The 22488-nt window shown below is 39.2% G+C and overlaps 1 protein-coding gene across 5 annotated transcripts in view; it reads right to left on the reverse strand.

The window, feature by feature from the left end:
* PTPRQ (protein tyrosine phosphatase receptor type Q) overlaps nucleotides 1–22488 on the reverse strand; it is a 447893-nt gene that overhangs the window by 191151 nt on the left and 234254 nt on the right. For 4 of the 5 annotated variants that reach the window (XM_056574451.1, XM_056574448.1, XM_056574449.1 and 1 more), the window contains exons 31-34: nucleotides 15641–15748; nucleotides 12836–13117; nucleotides 11188–11469; nucleotides 128–412 (exon numbers count right to left, since the gene is read on the reverse strand). In XM_056574451.1, coding sequence (XP_056430426.1) covers nucleotides 128–412; nucleotides 11188–11469; nucleotides 12836–13117; nucleotides 15641–15748 — 957 coding nt within the window. The remainder of the gene's footprint in view (nucleotides 1–127; nucleotides 413–11187; nucleotides 11470–12835; nucleotides 13118–15640; nucleotides 15749–22488) is intronic. The other variant, XM_056574450.1, reaches the window with a different exon arrangement.

The raw sequence follows: 22488 nt of genomic DNA on the forward strand, positions 1-22488 counted from the left end.
TGGATTAGGTGACGCATGCATAAGCCAAGTAATTCATGTATTATTGCAGCATTCATATTTTGTTGTTATTTAAATGAATTGAAGAGACATGCATGGCAAGGAGATCTAAAAAATATGTACAATTTACCATCTTCACCAGTTCTTACAAGAAGCAATCTACTTGTTCTTGGTCCAGTTCCCACAGATGTACTTGCACTAACAGTGATACTGTATTCGCTATATTTTTTTAGGTCACTTATTATAAAAGTCTGGGTACTGCTGTTATAATGCCGAGCATTAGATGCAACAGCAAGACAAGTGATTGTGTAATACTTTATAATGCCATTGGGAGAAGAAGGAGGAGAGCAAAACAGTTGTATGGAAGTAGAGTTTAGAATTCTGTAGGACAGGTTATAGGGCGGATCATCAGGAACTGTAGAAAGAACATAGAAACAAAATGAACATGAACCCATGTCAGTACTATTCAGATCTACATTAAAAAAAAAAGATTTGCATATTCAGAGAAACAAAATATAAGACAAGATCTCATGTAAAAATAAATTTTTAAATGTATTGCCTAAAATTCTAAATTCCAGTTTTCCACAAGAAACACATTGATGGCTCGTTGTTGTTAACATAGAACACTGTACATAGAAGAAGCATTTACTTGATTAGGGCTGAGCAGGAATATGAGGCACGAAAAACATCAATGCACCGATGATGGGACAGAACTGCATCCTGTCTGTTTCTAATAATAAGAAATGGAAGAATTTAAGGGGATACTCCGGTGGAAAACTTTTTTTTTTTTTTTAAATGAACTGGTGCCAGAAAGTTAAACAGATTTGTAAATTACTTCTATTTAAAAATCTTAATCCTTTCAGTACTTATTAGCAGCTGTATGCTACGGAGGAAATTCTTTTCTTTCTGAATTTTTTTTTTGTCTTGTCCACAATGTCTCTGCTGACACTTCTGTCCATGTCAGGAACTGTCCAGAGCACCATAGGTTTCCTATGGGGATTCTCTCCTGCTCTGGACAGTTCCTGATATGGGCATCAGGTGTCAGCAGAGAGCACTGTGGACAAGACAAAAATTAATTAAAAAAGAAAATAATTTCCTCTGTAGCATACAGCTACTAATAAGAACTGGAAGCGTAAAGATTTTTTAATAGTAGTAATTTACAAATCTGTTTAACTTTCTGGCACCAGTTGATTTAAAAAAAACTATACGTTTTCCACCGGAGTACCCCTTTAATTGGATAATTGGATGGCAATACAACTGCAATGCAACCTGACCATTTGTTTCCACCCTTATAATTTTGTGGTGATCTGGTACAGGAGTTGTACTCCTGTATCCTAGCTACTCTGTCAGGCAGCATCCCTGCAGTATCCCCTGGGCCCCCTGCATCTGTTCCCCTTGTATAGTTAACATTGTGCTGTGTACTGTAAATAAAAGTGTTATCTCCTTAAAGGGGTACTCCGCCCCTAGATATCTTATCCCCTATCCTTTGGGGACCCCGGGAATCGCCACTGCAGCACCCTGCTATCATTACTGCGCAGAGCGAATTCGCTCTGCACGTAATGAAGGCAATACAGGGGCTGGAGCATCGTTATATCACGGCCCGCCCCGTCAATACAAGTCTATGGGAGGGGGCGTGGTGGTCGTCACACCCCCTGCCATAGACTTGCATTAAGGGGATGGGCCGTGATGTCATGAGGGGCGGAGCCATGACACAACGCTGCTCTGTCCCCTGTATCGCCCATCATTACGCACAGAGCAAACTCGCTCTGTGCAGTAATGATAGCGGGGTGCCGCAGCGGCGATCCCCGGGGTTCCTGCAGCGGGACCGTGGCGATCTGACATCTTATCCCCTATCCTTTGGATAGGGGATAAGATGCCAGGGGCGGAGTACCCCTTTAAGAACAGTTGACATGTGATCAACCAGTGTCATGTGGTTGTAACCCATTAAGGTATCAGTGACCATGTGACCTTAGGGTGACCTATGGGACCCCTCCTAGTCTCCACCACATAAGCCCTGGGAGGAGATAGCTCGCTCTCTTGATTTCAAGTTAAGTCTTTGCTGAGGTCCAGTGCAGTCAAGTCCTAAGAGTCTGGAGGGCAGAGGAGGCCTCAAGTCAACCACGCAGCCACAAGTCTACAAATTCACAACCCCTAGGTCCCAGTCGGAGCCAGGTAAGCAACAAACGGGGTATAGTCAGTCTCAGTCAAGTCAGTCCAAGTCTGTCTTCAGTCAGCATGGCCTGCATCAAAATTGTCCCAGTCCACTGCAAGTCCCAGCAAGCCCTAAGGTCTCTGAAGTCACTGGTCTCCTCCGTGGGCCTGGCTAAGCTGTATAGACTATTCTAACTCAGTAAAGCTACAGTTGTTCTGTAACTTGGCGTCTGAGTCATTATTGCCCCTGTGCCTAGTCCAGGATCCAGCAGTATACCTTTGAGTGGCATTGAGGATAAACCCCGTCCTGGCGTCACAAACACAAGAGGTTAATGCCATCTGCCCTCATCACACCTCCTACCACAATTTGAAATTGTTATTAATGGTAATTTTAGCCAGTGTTGTTTACCATGGACTGATTCCAAGCACATGACTTTCCAGATCTTAAAGGGGTACTCTGCCCCTAGACATCTTATCCCCTATCCAAGGATAGGGGATAAGATGTCTGATCAAGGGGGTTCAACCGCTGGGGACCCTCACGATCTCTCCTGCAGCCCCTAGTCATCTGCAGAACAGAGCCGAAGTTTTCTCCATGCCCGATGACTCACGATGCAGGGGCTTGCAGTTTGTGACGTCACGGCCCTGCCCCCTCATGACATCACACCCCTCCACTTTAATGCAAGTCTATGGGAGGCGGCGTGATGGCCCCTGCATTGTGAGTCATCAGGCACGGAGCAAACCGGCTTCAGCAGAGGGACCCCCGCGATCAGACCTCTTATCCCCTATCCTTGGATAGGGGATAAGATGTCTAGGGGAGGAGTACCGCTTTAAGCCAAGAGAGCATATCTGGGATAAGGTAGAACAGACTGTTTAGATCAGGACCGTACCTTATTCAATTGTATGACAACTTAGAGAAGCTATTCTGTCAACCCGGGCCAATATTTCTGCAAAGCTATTTCAACACCTATTAGAATCTATGCCACGATTAATGGCTGCGGTTCTAAAGGCCAAAGCAAGTGCAATCCACTCCTAGATGTGTGATTTTAATAGAGTGGACACAATGACCAATTTACTTGCTGAAAATAGTGGTGATCTATGAGAAGTGATACTTGCTGTTGCTTAGTAGTGATAGCTATATTCTCCAGCATGAAAATGCAGTGTTAGGGTAATTCTAATGTGGTTCACGCATCCAAATGATACTATGGCCATGCAGTGTTGCTGGATTACTGATCACTGCACTCAGGCATGGTTTCGTCCACATACCGCTGCCACAGTGCATATGCACACCATTGATTCAGCACTCACAACATTGATTTCCACACTATGCCATTATTTATGAATGACTCTTATGTTTCATATGATTTAAAGAAACATTTTTTCTTTGCCAAAATCATAAACGCTATCACTAGTCCTACAGTGCCATCTGAACAAATACGTACGAATGCACTGTGGATGTGCTGTATGGGACCCTACCATATAAACAGAAATTAAAAAAAAAAACGTGTGCTTTTTACATATAATCCTGGGTGTGGGAAGATTGTGTTTAACTTGCATTAAGGGCAAAAAACAGTTACAATACAGAATACTGTTATTACACTAAAATTTAATAGGAGCCTGCAGTTATTGTGCATTCTATCACTATTGGGCCCAAGCCTTTTTTTTTTTTAAGAACAAAAATAAAATAAAAAATATAAAAATGACCATACAGGCAATGTATATGACACCGAATGGTTAGAAACCAGGGTAAGAAGATACTCGCAAATGTAAATGAGGTCAGTACACGAGGTGCTAGCACATGAAGGGAAGTAAGTCCACAACCCTGTAATAAGCAATAGAAGAACATAAAAGTGTGTGCTGCACTCATTCGTATGTCAAACAGTGGACCTCGGAGCGGAGAGACGCCGTTCTCCTTGGCTGGGGGCGTACCACTGAGACTAGTTTTGCATCAAATGACTCTTCTTCCTGTCAGGTGTGCGTCAATCTGTGATAGGTAAGTTACTTACATACAGCAGTGTAACAAAGCAACCTGTGAAAAAAAGGGAGAAACATTTCAAAAACCGCACGTGTATAGTGAATGGTTAAAAATAAATAAATACCACACAGATAAAAATGACTTTAAAGAAAAGGGGAGAAGTCATTCCTTTCATTAAGCCCCAATGGGCCCAAAGCTTTCAGCTTCATTATCCATAATGTCTCCCTTTGGAGTAATTCAGAGTGACGATCAACCCCTATTGGAACATCTGTAATCCGCTCTATGCCAGCAAATTTTAATTCTTTAGGATCACAGTTGTGTTACTCGCTCATATGGTTAACAAAGCGAGTGGCTCCTTTACCGGTACGGAGCGAGTACAGGTGTTCTCTGATCCGAGTGCACAGTTTTCTTTTCATTTTACCTAAATAATAGTAGCCACAAGAACATATAAGAGTATAAACCACGAAAGATGTCGGGCACGAAATAAACTGGTTGGCAAAAATATTTTTTCCACCAATAATGAGATTTCTTTTCGCTAGATTGTAATAACAATATTTACACTGTTTACATGGAAAATTGCCTCTTGGATTATATCTTTCCAACCAGTTTTTCTCTTTCTTCTCTTTCCTCTTTTTTTTCATTTTTAATCATATCACCAATAGTTTTTGTGCGTCTAAATGTAATAATTGGTCTTTTCTCTGCCAAACCTTAAAAGGTCGGGGTCATGTTAAAAAATGTACCAGTTATTGAGGATACTAGGCTTAAGATGGTTATTCATATTGGTATTGGCAAATGAAAAGACGCAACGATCCTCTTTTTGTTTTTGGTTTTGTTTCTTTGGTTTAAGAGTTTGAGCTCTTCTTATGCATTCTCTATGATTTTGTGAGGGTGCCCTTGGTTCTTGAGCCTATTTAATTCTACAACTTGTTTTTCGTAGTTAGATAGGTCACTTAACTCTTTTTAAACTCAGCATTTGGCTATATAGAATATTATTTTAAAAGTATTGAAGGTGGGAACTGTCATAGTGTAAAAGTGCAATACTTTTACGAAAACCTGATGTAACTAGTTCACCATCTTTTAGAGTTAATCTAACATCTAAAAAATCTATATAGGTAGAGATGGTAGCACTCCTTAAAGGTTGTGAAAGGGTGCCTCCTGCTGTTGATTCTGGTCAGGGATCCAAGGAATATACTTGCAGAAAAGTTGGTGGCACTCCAAAATGGTGAAGAAAAGTGATGTTTATTCACTCCCCAATGAAGCTACGTTTCGGCAACTTCAAGTTGAAAATGGCAATGTGAGGTTGCCGAAATGTAGCTTCATTGGGGAGTGAATAAACATCACTTTTCTTCATCATTTTGGAGTGCTACCGACTTTTCTTCAAATCTAATAATTCTAGTGAGGTACCACCAAATCGGCTGGTGAAAAGCATATTTACATCATTTGTAGTGTTCAGGTATGTAACAAAATCAGTGAAATCAACATCAGTACCGTCCCAGACTAACAGTATGTCATCTACACACCTTAAATAACATTTAATATGCCATGTGAATGGGTTCCTAGAGATAAAGACAACATTTTGCTCAAAGACAGAAAGGAAAATGTTAGCATATTTACATGATATAGGTGTGCCCCATGGCTGTGCCATGGGCCTGCCTATACCACTGACCATTGTGCAGAAAGGTATTGTTCCTGAGAACAAAGAACAAGGCTTCTTCAATGAACTGAATGTAATCCTGAAATGTGTCTAAATTAGAAAGAAAAACCTTCATCGCCTGAACACCCGCAACGTGTGGGATGCGGGTGTATAGGGATTCGACATTTATAGACACCAATTTATAAGATTCCTGCCAGGTAAATCTCTCAAAAGCAGTAAACAATTTGCCTGTGTCCTTAAGTAGAGTGGGTATTCCCTTCAGGAAAGGGGCTAATAGCCACTCTAAGTAGCTGGATAGTGCCTCAGTGACGGCACCTATACCAGCTACAATGGGACATCCTGTAGGCTTTTCAATACATTTAGGGACTGTGGGTAACATATACCATCTTGCGGGTTGGGGTTATCTGGAATTAGTTTGAGGGACATTTTTTCTGACAGCATTCCTTGTTCTGAGGCTATCAATAATAAGCATGGTAGGATTAGCTGTGAGCTGCTCATGTGTTTAGATGTTGATCAATCTCAAGATTGTATGCAAACGTGGTCCACACAACAGTGGAACCACCCTTGTCTACTTTTGTGATGTGTAATTGTTTTTGAGAACCAAGCCGTTTTATGGCATCTCTTTCTTTCTTGGTAATGTTAAAATTTAGAGGGGGATAAAACAGTGATTGAACATCTCTCAAGACTGCATCATAGAAAAGATCTATTGAACTGCCTGGGGGTATTGGCAGATTAAAAGGGGACTTGTTTCCCCCTTTGAAAAAAAAAAGCATTTTCCTCCATGTGAGATGTATATGGTGTGTCATCCATTAATTCTTGGAGGATATCGACACATTTTTGTTCTTCTGTAGTGAACTCTTTGACCACTCGGAATCCCAATTTATTAACATTACATGGAATCTCAATCTCATGCATTTTTAATGTGTCAACATTTACATTTTTGTTTTTTTCTTCTTGTGTAAAAAAATATTTTTTATTCATTTTTCTGACAGCTTTGTATAAGTCAATTTCAAAATGCTCAGTCCTAAAGGGTTGATTAATTCCAAAATGTAGTCCCTTAGAGAGGGCCGAGATGCAATTACTATTCAGGACAGTCAGATCAATTAATGACATTATCCAGGATTGATGTTAATTCCTCCATGTTACTCCTTTCCTCTTTTTGGGTCCTTTCCACATGTTGCATTTTTTGCCCTCTCCCTTTCCTAATGCATTTCCTAAAGGGCATGGCGGTTGTGGTGTAGCTGTGGAGTTTTTTGCTGTCATTTTTGTATTACATGGTTCATCTAATAATTTGTTCTTTACAAATGGACTTTGTTCAGAACTCAACATGAGCACGCAATCGGAGACACCATCATTGTCTCTAATGGAGACTGAACCAGAAAGGGTTACTACAGATACCACTATATCAGTGGGTAGAGCAGATGCGGGGGCGTACTTTTTGTCTTGTGACTTTAAAGATGAATTATCTCTTCTCAGTTCTAAAAATCTTGAATATCACATCAATACACTTGCGGAAAAAGAAATGCGTCTACACTGGACAAATAAATCCCTTACTGCTCATGTTGAGAGTCGAAGAGTACCCCAAGACCTTAGAGCTTACAAAGCTCCTTCGCAATTTCTTGATGATCCATAATTCATCACAGACTGAGAAAATGCATATTTGAACATTCAAGAGTTTTACAGCATTAATGTTACAGAAAAATCTATCTGAATATGAACACACTACAAAAGAATTGTGTAAAGCAAAAGTGGAATTGAGGACACGTTTGACAGAAGAAAAATACTTATTTACTATGAAACCCCTTGAGGACAAACTTTCCTCCGAACAAATAGAAATAAAAGAGCAAAAAAGGGATAAATATAAGGGATAAAAAAGACTTTGAAAGCAGACATATTTTGTCTTGGAAAAATCCAACAAAACCTTATAGATCTGGGAGAAACAATAAAAACTACAACAAAATGCAAGGTCAAACAAAAAAGAAAAAAACAAATGACTTTTTAACCACAGAATCAGAGTTGAGCTCTATAGATGAACCATGTAATACAAAAATGACACCAAAAAACTCCACAGCTACACCTCCAGCACAACCGCCATGCCCTTTAGGAAACGCATTAGGAGAGGGAGAGGGCAAAAAATGCAACATGTGGAAAGGACCCAAAAAGAGGAAAGGAGTAACATGGAGGAATTAACATCAATCCCAGATAATGTCATTAATTCATCTGACACTGTCTTGAATAGTGATTGCATCTCGTCCTTCTCTAAGGGACAACATTTTGGGATTAATCAACCCTTTAGGACTGAGCATTTTGAAATAGACTTATACAAGGCTGTCAGAAAAATTAATTAAAAAAAATTCACAAGCAGAAAAAAACTAGAATAAAAATGTTGGCACATTAAAAAAGTATGAGGGTGAGAATACATGTAATGTTAATAAATTGGGATTCCAAGTGGTCAAAGAGTTCACTACAGAAGAACAAAAATATGTCGATATCCTCCAAGAATTAATGGATGACACATCATTTACATCTCACATAGCAGAAGTAAATTTTTCTTTTTTCAATGGGAGAAACAAGTCCCCTTTTAATCCGCCGACACCCCCAGGCAGTTCATTAGATATTTTCCATAATACGGTCTTGAGAGATGTTCAATCACTGTTTTATCCTCCTCTAAATTTTAACATTACCACGAAAGAAAGAGGTGCCATAAAATGGCTGGGTTCTCAAAAAAAATTACACATCACAAAAGCAGACAAGGGTGGTGCCACTATTGTTGATCGACATCTAAATGACAGCATTACATATGAGAAGCTCACAGCTAATCCTACCATGCTTATTATTGATTGCCTCCAAACATTTCTGAGATGACAAGTAGAAAAAGGAATGCTGTCAGAAAAAATGGCCCTCAAACTTATTCCAGATAACCCCAAGCCAGTGAAATGGTATATGTTACCCAAAGTCCATAAATGTATTGAAAAGCCTACAGGTAGTCCCATTGTAGCTGGTATAGCTGCTGTCACTGAGGCACTATCCAGCTACTTAGAGTGGCCTGAAGGGAATACCCACTCTACTCTACTGAAGGGAATACCCACTCTACTTAAGGACACAGGCAAATTGGTAACTGCTTTTGAGAGATTTACCTGGCAGGAATCTTATAAATTGGTGTCTATAAATGTTGAATCCCTATGCTCCCGCATCCCAAACGATGTGGGTGTACAGGCGATGAAGGTTTTTCTGTCTAATTTAGACAAATCTCAGGATTACATTCAGTTCATTGCAGAAGCCTTGTTCTTTGTTCTCAGGAACAATACCTTTCTGCACAATGGTCAGTGGTATAGGCAGGTCCATGGCACAGCTATGGGCATGACTATATCATGTACATATGCTAACATTTTCCTTTCTGTCTTTGAGCAAAATTTTGCCAAATGCTTAAAAGATTAAAAAGAGTTAACAGTGACCCATCTAATTATGAAAAACAAGTTGCAGAATTAAATGGCAGGCTCAAGAACCAAGGGTACCTCACAAAATCATAGAGAAAGCATACCAAAAAGCTCAAACTAGAGATATAAGAGATTTACTTAAACCAAAGAAACAAAACAAATTTGCCAATACCAATATGAATAACCATCTTAAGCGTAGTATCCTCAATATCTGGTACATTTTTTAACATTATCTCGACCTTCAAGGTTTGGAATAGAAAAATTAGACGCACAAAAACTATTGGTGATATTATTAAAAATGAAAAAAAGAGGACAGAGAAGAGAGAGAGAGAGAGAGAAACTGGTTGTAAAAATATAATCCGAGAGTCAATTTTCCATGTAAACAGTGTAAATATTGTTGTTACACTCTAGCGAAAAGAAACTTCCTTCTTGGTGGAGAAAATATTTTTTGTCAACCAGGTTATTTCGTGGTTTCTACTCTTATATGTTCTTGTGGCTACTATTATGTAGGAAAAACGAAAAGAAAACTGTGCACTCGGATCAGAGAACACCTGTACTCGCTCCGTACCAGCAAAGGAGCCACTCGCTTTGTTAACCATATGAGCGAGCGACACAACTGCGATCCTAAAGAATTTAAATTTGCCGGCATAGAGTAGATGACAGATGTTCCAATAGGGGTTGATTGTCACTCTGAATTACTCCAAAGGGAGACATTATGGATAATGAAGCTGAAAGCTTTGGGCCCATTGAGGCTTTAAGAAAGGAACGACTTCTCTCCTTTTCTTTTAAGTCATTTTTATCTATGTGGTATTTATTTGTTTTTAACCATTCACTATACATGTGTGGTTTTGGGGATTTTTTTCCCCTTTTTTTTCACTGGTTTCTTTGTTATACTGCTGTATATAAGTAACTTACCTATCACAGATTGACATACACCTGACAGGAAGAAGCTTCATTTGACGTGAAACTAGTCTCAGTGGAGCTCTCGCTCCATTGATCTTTTTTTAGAGCTATACAAGAGCAAAAACAACTGATGCAGTGGTTAATCAATTGAATTTTCCTAATTGTTTGAATACCTCAGAATAGGCTTAAACTTTACTATTGTATATATATATATATATATATATATATATATATATATATATATATACAATTTAACAGGATGTAACATTTCTGAGAGGTATTTCATTAAAGGTTTAAAGGGGTATTCCAGGCAAAAACTTTTATATATATGTTCATAATAATGGTCATTGTTACTCTACAGCTAAATACTTTATGTCTGTTCTTTGTTAACAATGGTTACTATTTTATCATTTATAATATAAATATTAAATATGGATTTTTTTTTTGGCATTAAAGGGTTATTCCAGGCAAAAACTTTTTTTTATATATATAAACTACTTCTATTAAAAAATCTTAATCCTTTCAGTACTTTTGAGCTTCTGAAGTTAAGGTTGTTCTTTTCTGTCTAAGTGCTCTCTGATGACACCTGTCTCAGGAAACGGCCAGTTTAGAAGAGGTTTGCTATGGGGATTTGCTTCTAAACTGGGCGTTTCCCGAGACAGGTGTCATCAGAGAGGACTTAGACAGAAAAGAACAACCTTAACTTCAGAAGCTCATAAGTACTGAAAGATTAAGATTTTTTAATAGAAGTAATTTACAAATCTGTTTAACTTTCTGGAGCCAGTTGATATATTAATATATATATATATATATATATATATATATATATATATATAAACACAAAGTTTTTGCCTGGAATACCCCTTTAATGCCAAAAAAAATCCATATTTAATATTTTTCAGCCCTATATTAGGTGCTTTATTTCAATAAAAATAACATAAATGATAAAATAGTAACCATTGTTAACAAAGAACAGTAATATAGTATTTAGCTGTAGAGTAACAATGACCATTATTATGAAGAGGCTTTCCACTCACTTCTACATGTTGACTTACAGAGCTATTTGAACTTACCATCTTCCATAGTGGTCATGTATAGGATTTCACTGGTTTGATTTCCATCTCCATGTATTGTGTGACCTGATACAACCACTTGATATTTGGAATATTTTTTAAGATCTGACAAAACGATCAGGGAATCATTACTATTTGTTGTCAGAGAGTGAGAAGAATTCCAGTAGTTAATTTTATAAAATTGTATAATTCCATTAGCGTAAATAGGTGGCTGCCATGTCAGCAACACTCTAGTGGACGATAAGTTCCGGTACAGCAAATCATACGGTGGACTGCTTGGAGCTGAAAATGACAAATAAATAAGTGAATACAAATAGAAAATATTTATTTAGCAATGCGATCAGCACCACATAGTACCAACTTATTTTTACATTGATAATCCATTACAAATCTCTCGACAAATAAAAACTTCTAGAAATTCAGAATTCTGCTTTTTTTCTGGCTATGCAGTGTGACTGCAATCATTCTCTTCACGAAGTCTAAGAAAATTATCAACAAAGTGTGTGCAGGGTCAGCAGGACTCATAGGCCTATAATATCTGTCTTGGCAGCATTTAGGCTCTCTGTTCACATCTGTGGTGAAAGATCTTTGTGCTAAGGATCATCTTATTGGCCGTACAAAAGATGTGATAAGTGGATAAATGCTTATATATATGTAAAAAATGCAAAAAGAGGATCAGTGTACTTGTACCAACCACTAGACTAAGGTAGTATGTTACTTAAAGTGAATGACATTAATTTTATTAATTTGAAACAGAAAGAAATGGTGGAATTTCAGTTGTTTTTTTTATTTCCCCCAAGACAGTTGAAAGTGTTAATCAATATTTATGTGCTATTATGGTGCCATTGACAAATACTCATTCTATAAAAACATGGCTCTCTGAATGCAGTAACTAAAAATATAATATTTCTATGTTCCTTAAATTTAGTTTCTTAAAGGGTACCTCTAATCAAAAAAACTTTTGATATATTATAGATTAATGTATGCAGAATAACTTTACAATTGCATGTTATTAAAAAATATGCTTCTTTCTATTTAATTTTCCACTTTGAAGAAATGACCACTAGGGGTCTCCCTACCAGTCCTGGCAGCAAGTATTTCAGACTCGTGCTGGAGTCCTAAACACTACGAGCTGCCAGTCTGCTTTGTTCACAAAGGAGAACACTCATAGCTGCCAGCCTGCTTTGTTCACAGCCTGTTTGGCTGTGAACAAAGCAGGCTGGCAGCTCTGAGTGTTTAGGACTCCAGCATGAGTCAGAAATGCTTGCTGACAGGACTGATCGGGAAAAATACAATAGAAAGATGCATATTTTTCATTAACATGCTATTGGAAAGTTATTCAACATTCATTAATCTAAAATATATCAAAAGTTTTTTTGATGAGAGGTACCCTTTAAGATTCCTGCTGTTTGAACCACAGAGAGCATATAATTTGGACAGGCTCCCTTGTTACTAAAACAAAGCCAGAGAGTCTACCTCCTCACAACTTCCCGCAAAGTGTTTCAGAGCAAAACATAGTTGTTAGTAACAAGAAAGACTGTTGGGATTTTAAGCTGCCCACAGCCAAAGCAGCATAAATCTTTTGACAGACCTTATTGAATACCAAAATATACTTGGTCCTGAAGAGGTTGAGAACATTTACACATACCAGTTTCAGATGTCTTTGCTGAGAGTATTGGTGTCGATTGGTTTCCATGTCCAAACTGGGTGTAAGCTCGAATAGAAATCCTATAAAGAGTATTTGGGTTTAAATCAGTTATGGTGAAGATGGTTGATGTTGTGTTTTGAGCAAGTATGGTTGTTGAATTTGTGTAGATTATTTCATAGTGTGTAATGATGCCATTAGGTTCTGCGGGTGCTGACCACTCCAAATTGATAGTAGTTGCATTAACACCAGCTGAAACCAGATTCTGAGGTGGTGATCCTGGTGCTAAAAGAAGATAGATTATTCAAATATTACCATCTAAGTAAAGAAATGACATTTACATGCATCAATTTTCTTACACCATAGCTAATAGCAAACTCCCTACATTTTTACAATCAACATAGTTATACAACTTTTGACAGGACTGTCATCTAGTAATATTGGAGTGGGGGGCCTGTGACTTTTGTCTGTGACTACTATTTAATAAAGGTACAGCGGCTGACTATTACCATTACTGTACAGTAACAGGACTATGTGACTGACAATCATGTAATGCAATGGTTGTGACCTCTAGATAAATGTGACTACCTTTAAGCATGTGTGTCCTTGCATGGAAGGCTGTCGCTGTCAATTTTATATTAAAGAGGTATTCCAGTAAAAAAAACATTTTTTTTTCATATCAACTGGCTCCAGAAAGTTAAACAGATTTATACATTAATTCTATTAAAAAAAAAATCGTAATCCTTCCAGTACTTATCAGCTGCTGATGTTGAGTTGTTCTTTTCTGTCTGACAACAGTGCTCTCTGCTGACTCCTCTGTCTGTCTCAGGAACTGTCCAAAGTAGGAGCAAATCCCCATAGCAAACCTTTCCTGCTCTGGACAGTTCCTGAGACAGACAGAGGTGTCAGCAGAGAGCACTGTTGTCAGACAGAAAAGAACAACGCAACTTCAGCAGCTGATAAGTACTGTAAGGATTATAGTTTTTTAATAGAAGTAATTTACAAATCTGTTTAACTTTCTGGAGCCAGTTGATATGAAAAAAAAAAGTTTTTTTATTGGAATACCCCTTTAACAACATAAATGGATCCAAAGGTCAGGGTTCTGGATGTGGCTGGCACTTGTAGAGTTGGGCCTTGCTGGCACAGCCTCCTATGGAATAAAAGAGGACTTGTTGGGCTCTTTTTAGTATCTCATTGATTTTTATCTCCTATTAAAATGAAGGTATTTTAGGGTATTTAGGCCACTTTCATTAAGCGAGAATATCGGAAAAGTCGTCTGTGACCAGCAAGCTCTTCTGAGTAAAAAAAAATTCACTGGATGACCTACAGTCTTTGTTAGGTAACCAAAATTTTGATTGATGCTTTGTGCTGATAGGCTGAGATTTTTACAGAAGGTTGGTGCAGGTGATGTAGGCAGAGTCCATTCTAGATGTCAGAGGCATTTAAGGAAGTCAATTTTGAGCTTTATATTTTTCTTTTAGTTTTGGGGCCTTTTGTCAGGGTTGCTGGTGTGCAGAAACTAAGGCTGAAAATATGGAAGCAGGAAAGGTGAAAGCGTAACCTGGCTTTGTTTAAACAGTTTTCCACAGTAAGTTTGGTGACCATTTGGGTGACAGTTCAGGGACAGTAAGCATCTATATTGTGACAGTATGGGAGTAGTGAAGGCATCCTCACCACCAGTGGGGCATGTGAAACATTATTTATTATTGTACTGTAGATCCCTAAATGCTTGCATGGTGGGCATATACCTGAAGATAATGACTTAATTTGCCTCATTTGTAATCCGAGATGTTTTGGCAGCTGGTGCCAGGAGTAGTGGAGTGTGGTGGAGCACGCCTCTCGGAATTGTTGGATCTCTTCTTGGAGCAGTAAGAGTTTCGTCAAATGATTCTTTGGTACCAGGTACACAGGCAGCTTATAAGCAGATCTGGAATGTGTGGGAGGATTGTCGAAGCAGGTTGGGGGGTGGTGGGCATCAATACAAATATACATTGATTGTTGTTAGTGGGCCCATGTAAGGAAAACGGTTAGCCGGTTATTAAAACTAGTCCCTTTACAGCTGAGGAAGCCTTTGGTTAAGGTTACGAGGGTTGCAGGACACTGATTCCTGGTCATTTCTGGTACAGCAGACATTAAAAAAGTATAGAAGGGGGTGGAGGACAAGATGCACCCAGTTTTATGTGCAATATTAAAGGATTGGGGTTAAAGGGGTAATCAAGAATAAAGAGTTCAAAAGAAAAAGAAAAAACAACACTACATTTGTCCCTAGGTTGTGTCTGGTGTTGCAGCCCAGTTCCACTGAATTGAATAGAGTCAATTCATAATACCACATACAACCTTAGCTCTGATTTTGTATTCCTGGACAACTATTCCTGTATTATTACAATTGGTTATTATTGTTTTAAAGTATATGATGGCTGCATAATTTATTTATGTAAAACTGAGGAAGCCTTGAGCTGGGTGATGAATGTTTTTTTCATTTATATATGTGTTTTGTTTAATAAAATGGCTGGCCAGCAAAATGCATTCACAGTGATGTGACATTATTTGGGGTGGGGGGGGTGTATTAATTTACAAAGGGGTGGAGCTTAGTCAGACTAGGTAGTTAACCCCTTGTCAATGCCCTAGTCCAGTGGAATTTTACCTAAGCATATATTTTATTGCCTATTTAGCGATGCACCTGTATGTTTTTCATCTGTACAGTGACATCGAAATGACAATGTTTACTGTGTAACCTTGCATTCTAAAAAGTAGGAAAGGGAAAATAGATGTTGTTTCTTTTTTCCAATCTGTAATATTTATACTTACCATCCTCAAGAGTTCGTACAAAAATATCATTTTCTTCTGAGACAGCACTCTCGCCTGCTGAGTTTGAAGCTGTAGCACGCACCTTGTAGTCCATATACTTCTTTAAGCCTAAAATTAATCAATTTATCACTCATTTTACTATAAATGTTCCTCAGTATAACAGACAGATGTTTTCTGTTTTTTATTTATCTTCTTAATTATGCTTTTAATATTAATAATGCTTCATACAATTACTTACTTCTCCCTGCATAAATGTATATTATTATTATTTTATTTTCATCTGTAATAATAGATGTGGTTTGTACTACATATTTGTGACAAATCTGAATGAAAGCGTACCTGTCAGATACCACAAAAAAAATTATATGTTACTTAGTACTTAATCCTGGCCATGTATGTCTAATTTATGCCTATATTTATTATAAAAATACTGCTTTTTATTATACCACAGTGTTAGAAATCAGGGGAAGGAGGCATGTTCCTCCTTTGTGGTGGTGGGAGGTGATTGGTGTGTCTGCTGATGCAGCCTTGTCAATGAGTCATCTCTTGCCCATGACTCATGGACAAGCCCAATGCTGCTGCAGGAGTGGTTAGTGTCCCAGTAGGCATGGGGACTAGAGATAAGCGAAGATACAGTGATTCGATTCGTCACAAACTTCTCGGCTCGGTGGTTGCTGACTTTAGCCTGCATAAATTAGTTCAGCTTTCAGGTGCCCCGTTGGGCTGGAAAAGGTGGATACAGTTCTAGGAGAGAGTCTCCAGCCCACCAGAGCCCCTGAAAGCGGAACTAATTTATGCAGGCTAAAGTCAGCAACCGCCGAGCCGAGAAGTTCGTGACAAATCGAATCATTGTTACTTCGCTCATCTCTAATGGGAACCCATAGTGTGGTATTTTCAGGAGCCGTTTTCTTAATTAAATATTGAAAACTTTGTAAACAACCATATTACAAAAGGTCTTTTAATTTTCATCAGTAACAACATATAAAAAGTATTTGGATCTGACAGTGCCCATTAAAAGAATGGTGGACTTGTGGAATCAACCTCATTTTATTTATTTTGACTTGAACCCAGCACCACCAATGGTGCAACGTCAAACTGTCTAGACGCTGCTGTCATCTTTAAAGGGTACCTTTCATAAAAAAAAGTTTGATATATTATAGATTAATGTATGCAGAATAACTTTCCAATAGTATGTTATTAAAAAATATGCTTCTTTCTTTTTAATTTTCCATTTTGAAAAAATGACCACTAGGGGTCTCCCTACCAGTCCTTTTTTATAGATTTCAGACTCATGCAGGAGTCCTAAATCTCTGACTGCATCCGGGACACAGACAAGCTCACCACTGCTCCCTGGCAGTGAGCAGGTGAGTTTGTCTGTGTTCCAGCTGCACCCCTAGTGGTCATTTTTTTTAAAGTGGAAAATTAAAAAGAAAGAAGCATATTTTTTAATAACATGCTTTTGGAAAGTTATTCTGCATACATTAATCTATAATATATCAAAAGTTTTTTTTGATGAAAGGTATCCTTTAATAGGTGGCAGGATCCACATGCTGTTAAAGCAAGGGGTATACAGGGTTGCGAAAGTCCCATAAACTTGCACTGCAAGGGTATTGCAATTAAAGTCTAGAGGACTTCCAATGTAGTATCAGGGTATTGTACAAGGATCATGCTGCCTGGCGACAAGAAAGGTGCCATGACAAGGATAGTTAAAGGGTTAAAGATGTTCTGGTCCTAAATGTTAAAAGGTTATTCTGGGCATACAATTTATTCATTTTTTTATTGAAATTGGGGATGTTCTAGAAAAATAAAAAATAAAAACTCATAACCAATGCTCCTTACTTCCTCTGACATGTTTAATTCTGCAGGAAATGTCCACTAAGTAAATTTTTGGCTGAGGCAAGTCCCCATTTCAACCATTGACTGACAAAGTGGAAAAACAAGTCAGAGGAAGTGTGAAGCAGCAGTGAGAAGCAGGTACACAGAACAGTCAAAACAGCAGTCACAGGGGATCGGGGCAGATGAGAATGCTTTCACATTGATTTTGAGTCCAATAAAAAATATATCCCCCAAACAACCCTTTAATGGCTGGAATGTCACTTTAAATAAACACCTCAAAACTGTTAATGCTTATTCCTAGACTAGAAACTATTGCCCAGATTTATCAATTAGCCTGGAACCCTAATTGTCTAGTTTTCCCATAGCAACCAATCAGCTGAGCTGCGATTGGTTGCTATGAGAAAAACCAGAAAATTAGGGTTTTAGGTTGATTGATAAATATGGGCCTATATCAGTCTTTTCTCTAGTATTGCAGCTTACTCTATACAGATTACTAGTTGAAACAGGTAAAAAGGGCTACTTTCATTATAATACTGGATAGCAGCATCTGCACATTTTTCACATTCAAAGTCTATCTACATTTGTACATTTTTACCTTTTCGTAGACATTTGTCAAGTTGTGATAAAAGATTGGTGACCTACTCCCACTGCTTTCAGTGAGATATATTATTTAAAAAAATTAGAGGAACTACACTGTTTATAATCATCATAATCTATAATGTAAGATATTGTAGACGAAAATATTAAGTAGCTTTGAAGAAAATCCTACAGCATATAAATATTTTAGGCACATATATAAAGATTTTTGCTGTGAACTTTGTGCTTTATAGAAGTAATCCTTCTTAATAAAAACATTATAACATTCATTTTAACAAAAATTAAATAAAATTGTAATATATATCTTTAATCTAATTAACATGCACTTTTAAAGACACCACAATAAAAAGAGTAGGGTTAGCTGCAGTCCAATGAAAAAAACATAGAAAATACATTATGGGGCAGATTTACTAAAACCTGAAATTTTCAAACTGGTCTTTAGCTTATGGCTTAAAGGGGTACTCCGGTGCTTAGGCATCTCATCCCCTATCCAAAGGATAGGGGATAAGATGCCTGATCACGGGAGTCCCGCAGCTGGGAACGCCCGGGATCATGCACGCGGCACCCCATTTGTAATCAGTCCACGGAGCGCGTTCGCTCCGGGACTGATTACCGGTGACCGCTGGGCCGGCGGCATGTGACGTCACGGTCGACCGTGATCAGACCCGGATGGAACATGCTCCGGGGACTGATTACAAACGGGGTGCCCCGTGCATGATCCCGGGCATCCCAAGCTGCGGGACTCCCGCGATCAGGCATCTTATCCCCTATCGTTTGGATAGGGGATAAGATGTGTAAGCACCAGAGTACCCCTTTAATAGCCATGACAACAAAGTCTTTAGGACCCTTGCATGTCTATGCTTGCATATATTGGCATCCTATTTGGACAGGTTGCCGACATGTATATGCTACGGAAGGCACAATCAATGTGTGACTGCATTATAACACATATTTTCCCCTTGCCCCAACATTATCATTTTAGGTAGTTTTGGTGGTTACTAACCTATTCTTTGGCAAAGTCTCAATACGTTGAAAAGTCCAGATACACAACATCACAACCTGATTCTTTTAGAAGCTAATCATATTAGTTTGACAAGAACAATAGCTCATAAACCCATGTAAATGCTGTATGTATGGTTATAGTAAAACCTCTTTGAGACAACCATTCTTAATAAATGTGGAAATGAAAATCTGAATATCTGGTCTGGATAAGGGGATGGTCTTCTCAAAGACATGGTTTCAGAAAAGGTTTCATTGTACTTTCATTTAGATGCTCTAGTTTAGCATTTCTTAGAAAACCTTCAAATATTTTACCAAAGATAGAGGTTAAAAGGGTTAAATTCTATTCGGACGATTCGCCGTATTTTCCCCAAAAATTTGTTTCGGTACAAATTTATTTGCGGCGAATCGCTATTAAAAACGGCTGTTTCTGGCCTACAGGGAGCCTCAATAGGGCTGTAGAACACTTTGCTTTGCTGTAACATGCATAGAGTGGGTGCTGGGTTAGTGAAATAATACTGTTATTCAGTATGACATGCAGATCAGCAGCATTGCTATTAGAATTTCTGTCGCTGAGTGGCACAATGACAGAGCCTGGAGGTGGCATCAGTATGAGGAGACCATATAGTGGCTGAATGACACAGCGTGTAGGTGGTGGCAGCATGAGGAGAACATATAGTGGCTGAATGAAACAGCCTGGAGTTAGCGGCAGTATGAGTAGACCACATAGTGCCTGAATGAAAAAGCCTGGAGTTGGCGGCAGCATATAGTGGCTAAATGAGACAACGTGGAGGTGGCAGCAGTATGAGGAGACCATATAGTGGCTAAATGACACAGCCTGGAGTTGGCGGCAGCATTAGGAGACCATATAGTGGCTGAATGACACAGCCTGGAGATGGCGGCAGCATGAGGAAATCATATAGTGGCTTAAAGGGGTATTCCGGTGCTTAAACATCTTATCCCATATCCAAAGGATACGGGATAAGATGCCTGATCGCAGGAGTCCCGCCGCTGGGGACCCCCGTGATCTTGCACACGGCACTCTGTTTATAATCAGTCCCCGGAGCATGTTCGCTCTGGGTCCGATTACCGGCGACCACAGGGCCGATGGAGTGTGACATCACGCTCCGCCCCTCAATGCAAGCCTATGGGAGGGGGCGTGATAGCTGTCACACCCCTCCCATAGGCTTGCATTGAGGGGCAGAGCGTGACGTCACATGGGGCGGAGGCGTGACATCACATGGGGAGGAGGCGTGACGTCACACGGCGTCGGCCCTGTGGTCGCTGGTAATCAGACCCGGAGCGAACACGCTCCGGGGACTGATTATAAATGGGGTACCGTGTGCAAGATCACGGGGGTCCCCAGCGGCGGGACTCCTGCAATCAGGCATCTTATCCCCTATTCTTTGGATAGGGGATAAGATGTTTAAGCATGGGAGTACCCCTTTAATGACACATCCTAGAGTTGGCAGCAGCATGAGGAAAACATATAGTAGCTGAATGACACAGCCTGGAGGTGGCGGAAGCATGAGGAGATGATATAGTTGCTAAATGAAACAGCGTGGAGGTGGCAGCAGCATGAGGAGAACATATAGTGGCTGAATGACACAGCTTGGAATTGGCAGAAGCATGAGGAGATCATATAGTGGCTGGATGACACAGCGTGGAGGTGGCGGCAGAATGAGGAAACCATATAGTTGCTGAATGACAAATCTTGTAGTTGGCGGCAGTATGAAGAGACCATATAGTGGCTGAATGACACAGCCTGGAGTTGGCGGCAGCATGAGGAGAACATATAGTGGCTAAATGACAAAGCCTGGAGGTGGTGGCAGCATGAGGAGAACATGTGGTGGCAGTATGTGACAGCCTGGAGGTGGCATCAGCATGAGAGAACATACGGTGGCAGAATGAAACAGCCTAGAGGTGGCGGCAGCAGCAGCATCAGGAGTCCTTAAAGTGACCCAGTGACAGAGTGGTGCAGTGAGTGGCAATACCAGTACCTGGTGATGGAGGTGGGTGAAAAAAGAAGAACTTGGCATCAGAGGTGTGGCATCGGGTCGGTGGCAGGATCAGAATAGTAGCTTAGGCAGGTAGGCAGAAGAAAACGGTTTCTTTTGTAAAAGTGTTAGTTTGCACGAGTAAGTATTGAGGATATGCATTACGTAAAACGTTTAATAATATGCTTAGGATAAAATATATGGACCAAAAAGTTTTTTTTGAAAACAAACAAAAGGAAAGGTGTGCAAAAAACACCAAGTATTGATGTGATGCAAAGACCTCTAAAAGGTGGAAGGGAACAACGTATGATCCATTGTATGGCCCTACTCTTGCATTATTAATTCTCTTCTTGGTAAGTGTTACTCGCCCTAAAAGGGCTGCCCCGCACAGGAACCTCTCCCTATTTCCACCTACAAACAATGCCATTTCCCAGGTTTTTAGGTGGAAATAGGGAATGGTTCCTGTGTGGGGCCGCCCTTTTTAAGAAGAGTAACACTTTCCTCGAAAAGGTGGAAGGGAACAACGTATTGTCCATTTCCCTATTAATTCCCTTCTTGCCAAGTGTTACTAACCCTAAAAAGGGCGGCCCCACACTCTTTATTTCCACCTAAAAACCCTGGGAAATGGCAGTGTTTGTAGGTGGAACTAGGGAGAGGTTCCTGTGTGGGTCCGCCCTTTTTAGAGGGAGTAACACTTGTCAAGAATGGAATTAACCACTTAAGGACCCAGGGTGTAAATGTATGCCCTCAATTTAAAATATCAATGTGTGCATAAAAAAACCAAAGTGTAAATAAAAATAAAATAAACATATGTGGTATTGCAGGAAATGTCCAAATAATAAAAATATATTCTTAATTAAACGGCACAGTCAATGGCGTGCGCGCAAAAAAATTCCAAAGTCCAAAATAACGTATTTTTGGTCACTTTTTATATCATGAAAAAATTTATAAAAAGCGATCAAAAAGTCTGATCAATACAAAAATGGGCTCTCATACCATCCCATGAGCAGAAAAATTTAAAGGTTACAGGGGTCAGATGACAATTTTAAACGTATACATTTTCCTGGATGTAGTTATGATTTTTTTCAAAAGTGCGACAAAAACAAACCTACATAAGTAGGGTATCATTTTAATCGGATGGAACCATAGAATAAAGAGAAGGTGTCATTTTTACCGAAAAATTTACAGTGCTGAAACGGTAGCCGCAAAAATTAGCAAAATGGCGTTTGGCCATAGATTTTTGGGTAAAATGACTAATTTCATTACAAAGAAGAGTTGGTAGCGCAAAAAATAAGCTATTATTTGGATTTTTAGGTGCAAAATTGAAAGGATAATGATTTTTTAAAGGTAAGGAGGAAAAAATGAAAGTGCAAAAACAGAAAAACCCCGGGTCCTTAAAGGGGTACTCCGCCCCTAGAC

The sequence above is a fragment of the Hyla sarda genome, chromosome 4, assembly GCF_029499605.1.
Source record: "Hyla sarda isolate aHylSar1 chromosome 4, aHylSar1.hap1, whole genome shotgun sequence".
Lineage (NCBI taxonomy): Eukaryota > Metazoa > Chordata > Amphibia > Anura > Hylidae > Hyla > Hyla sarda.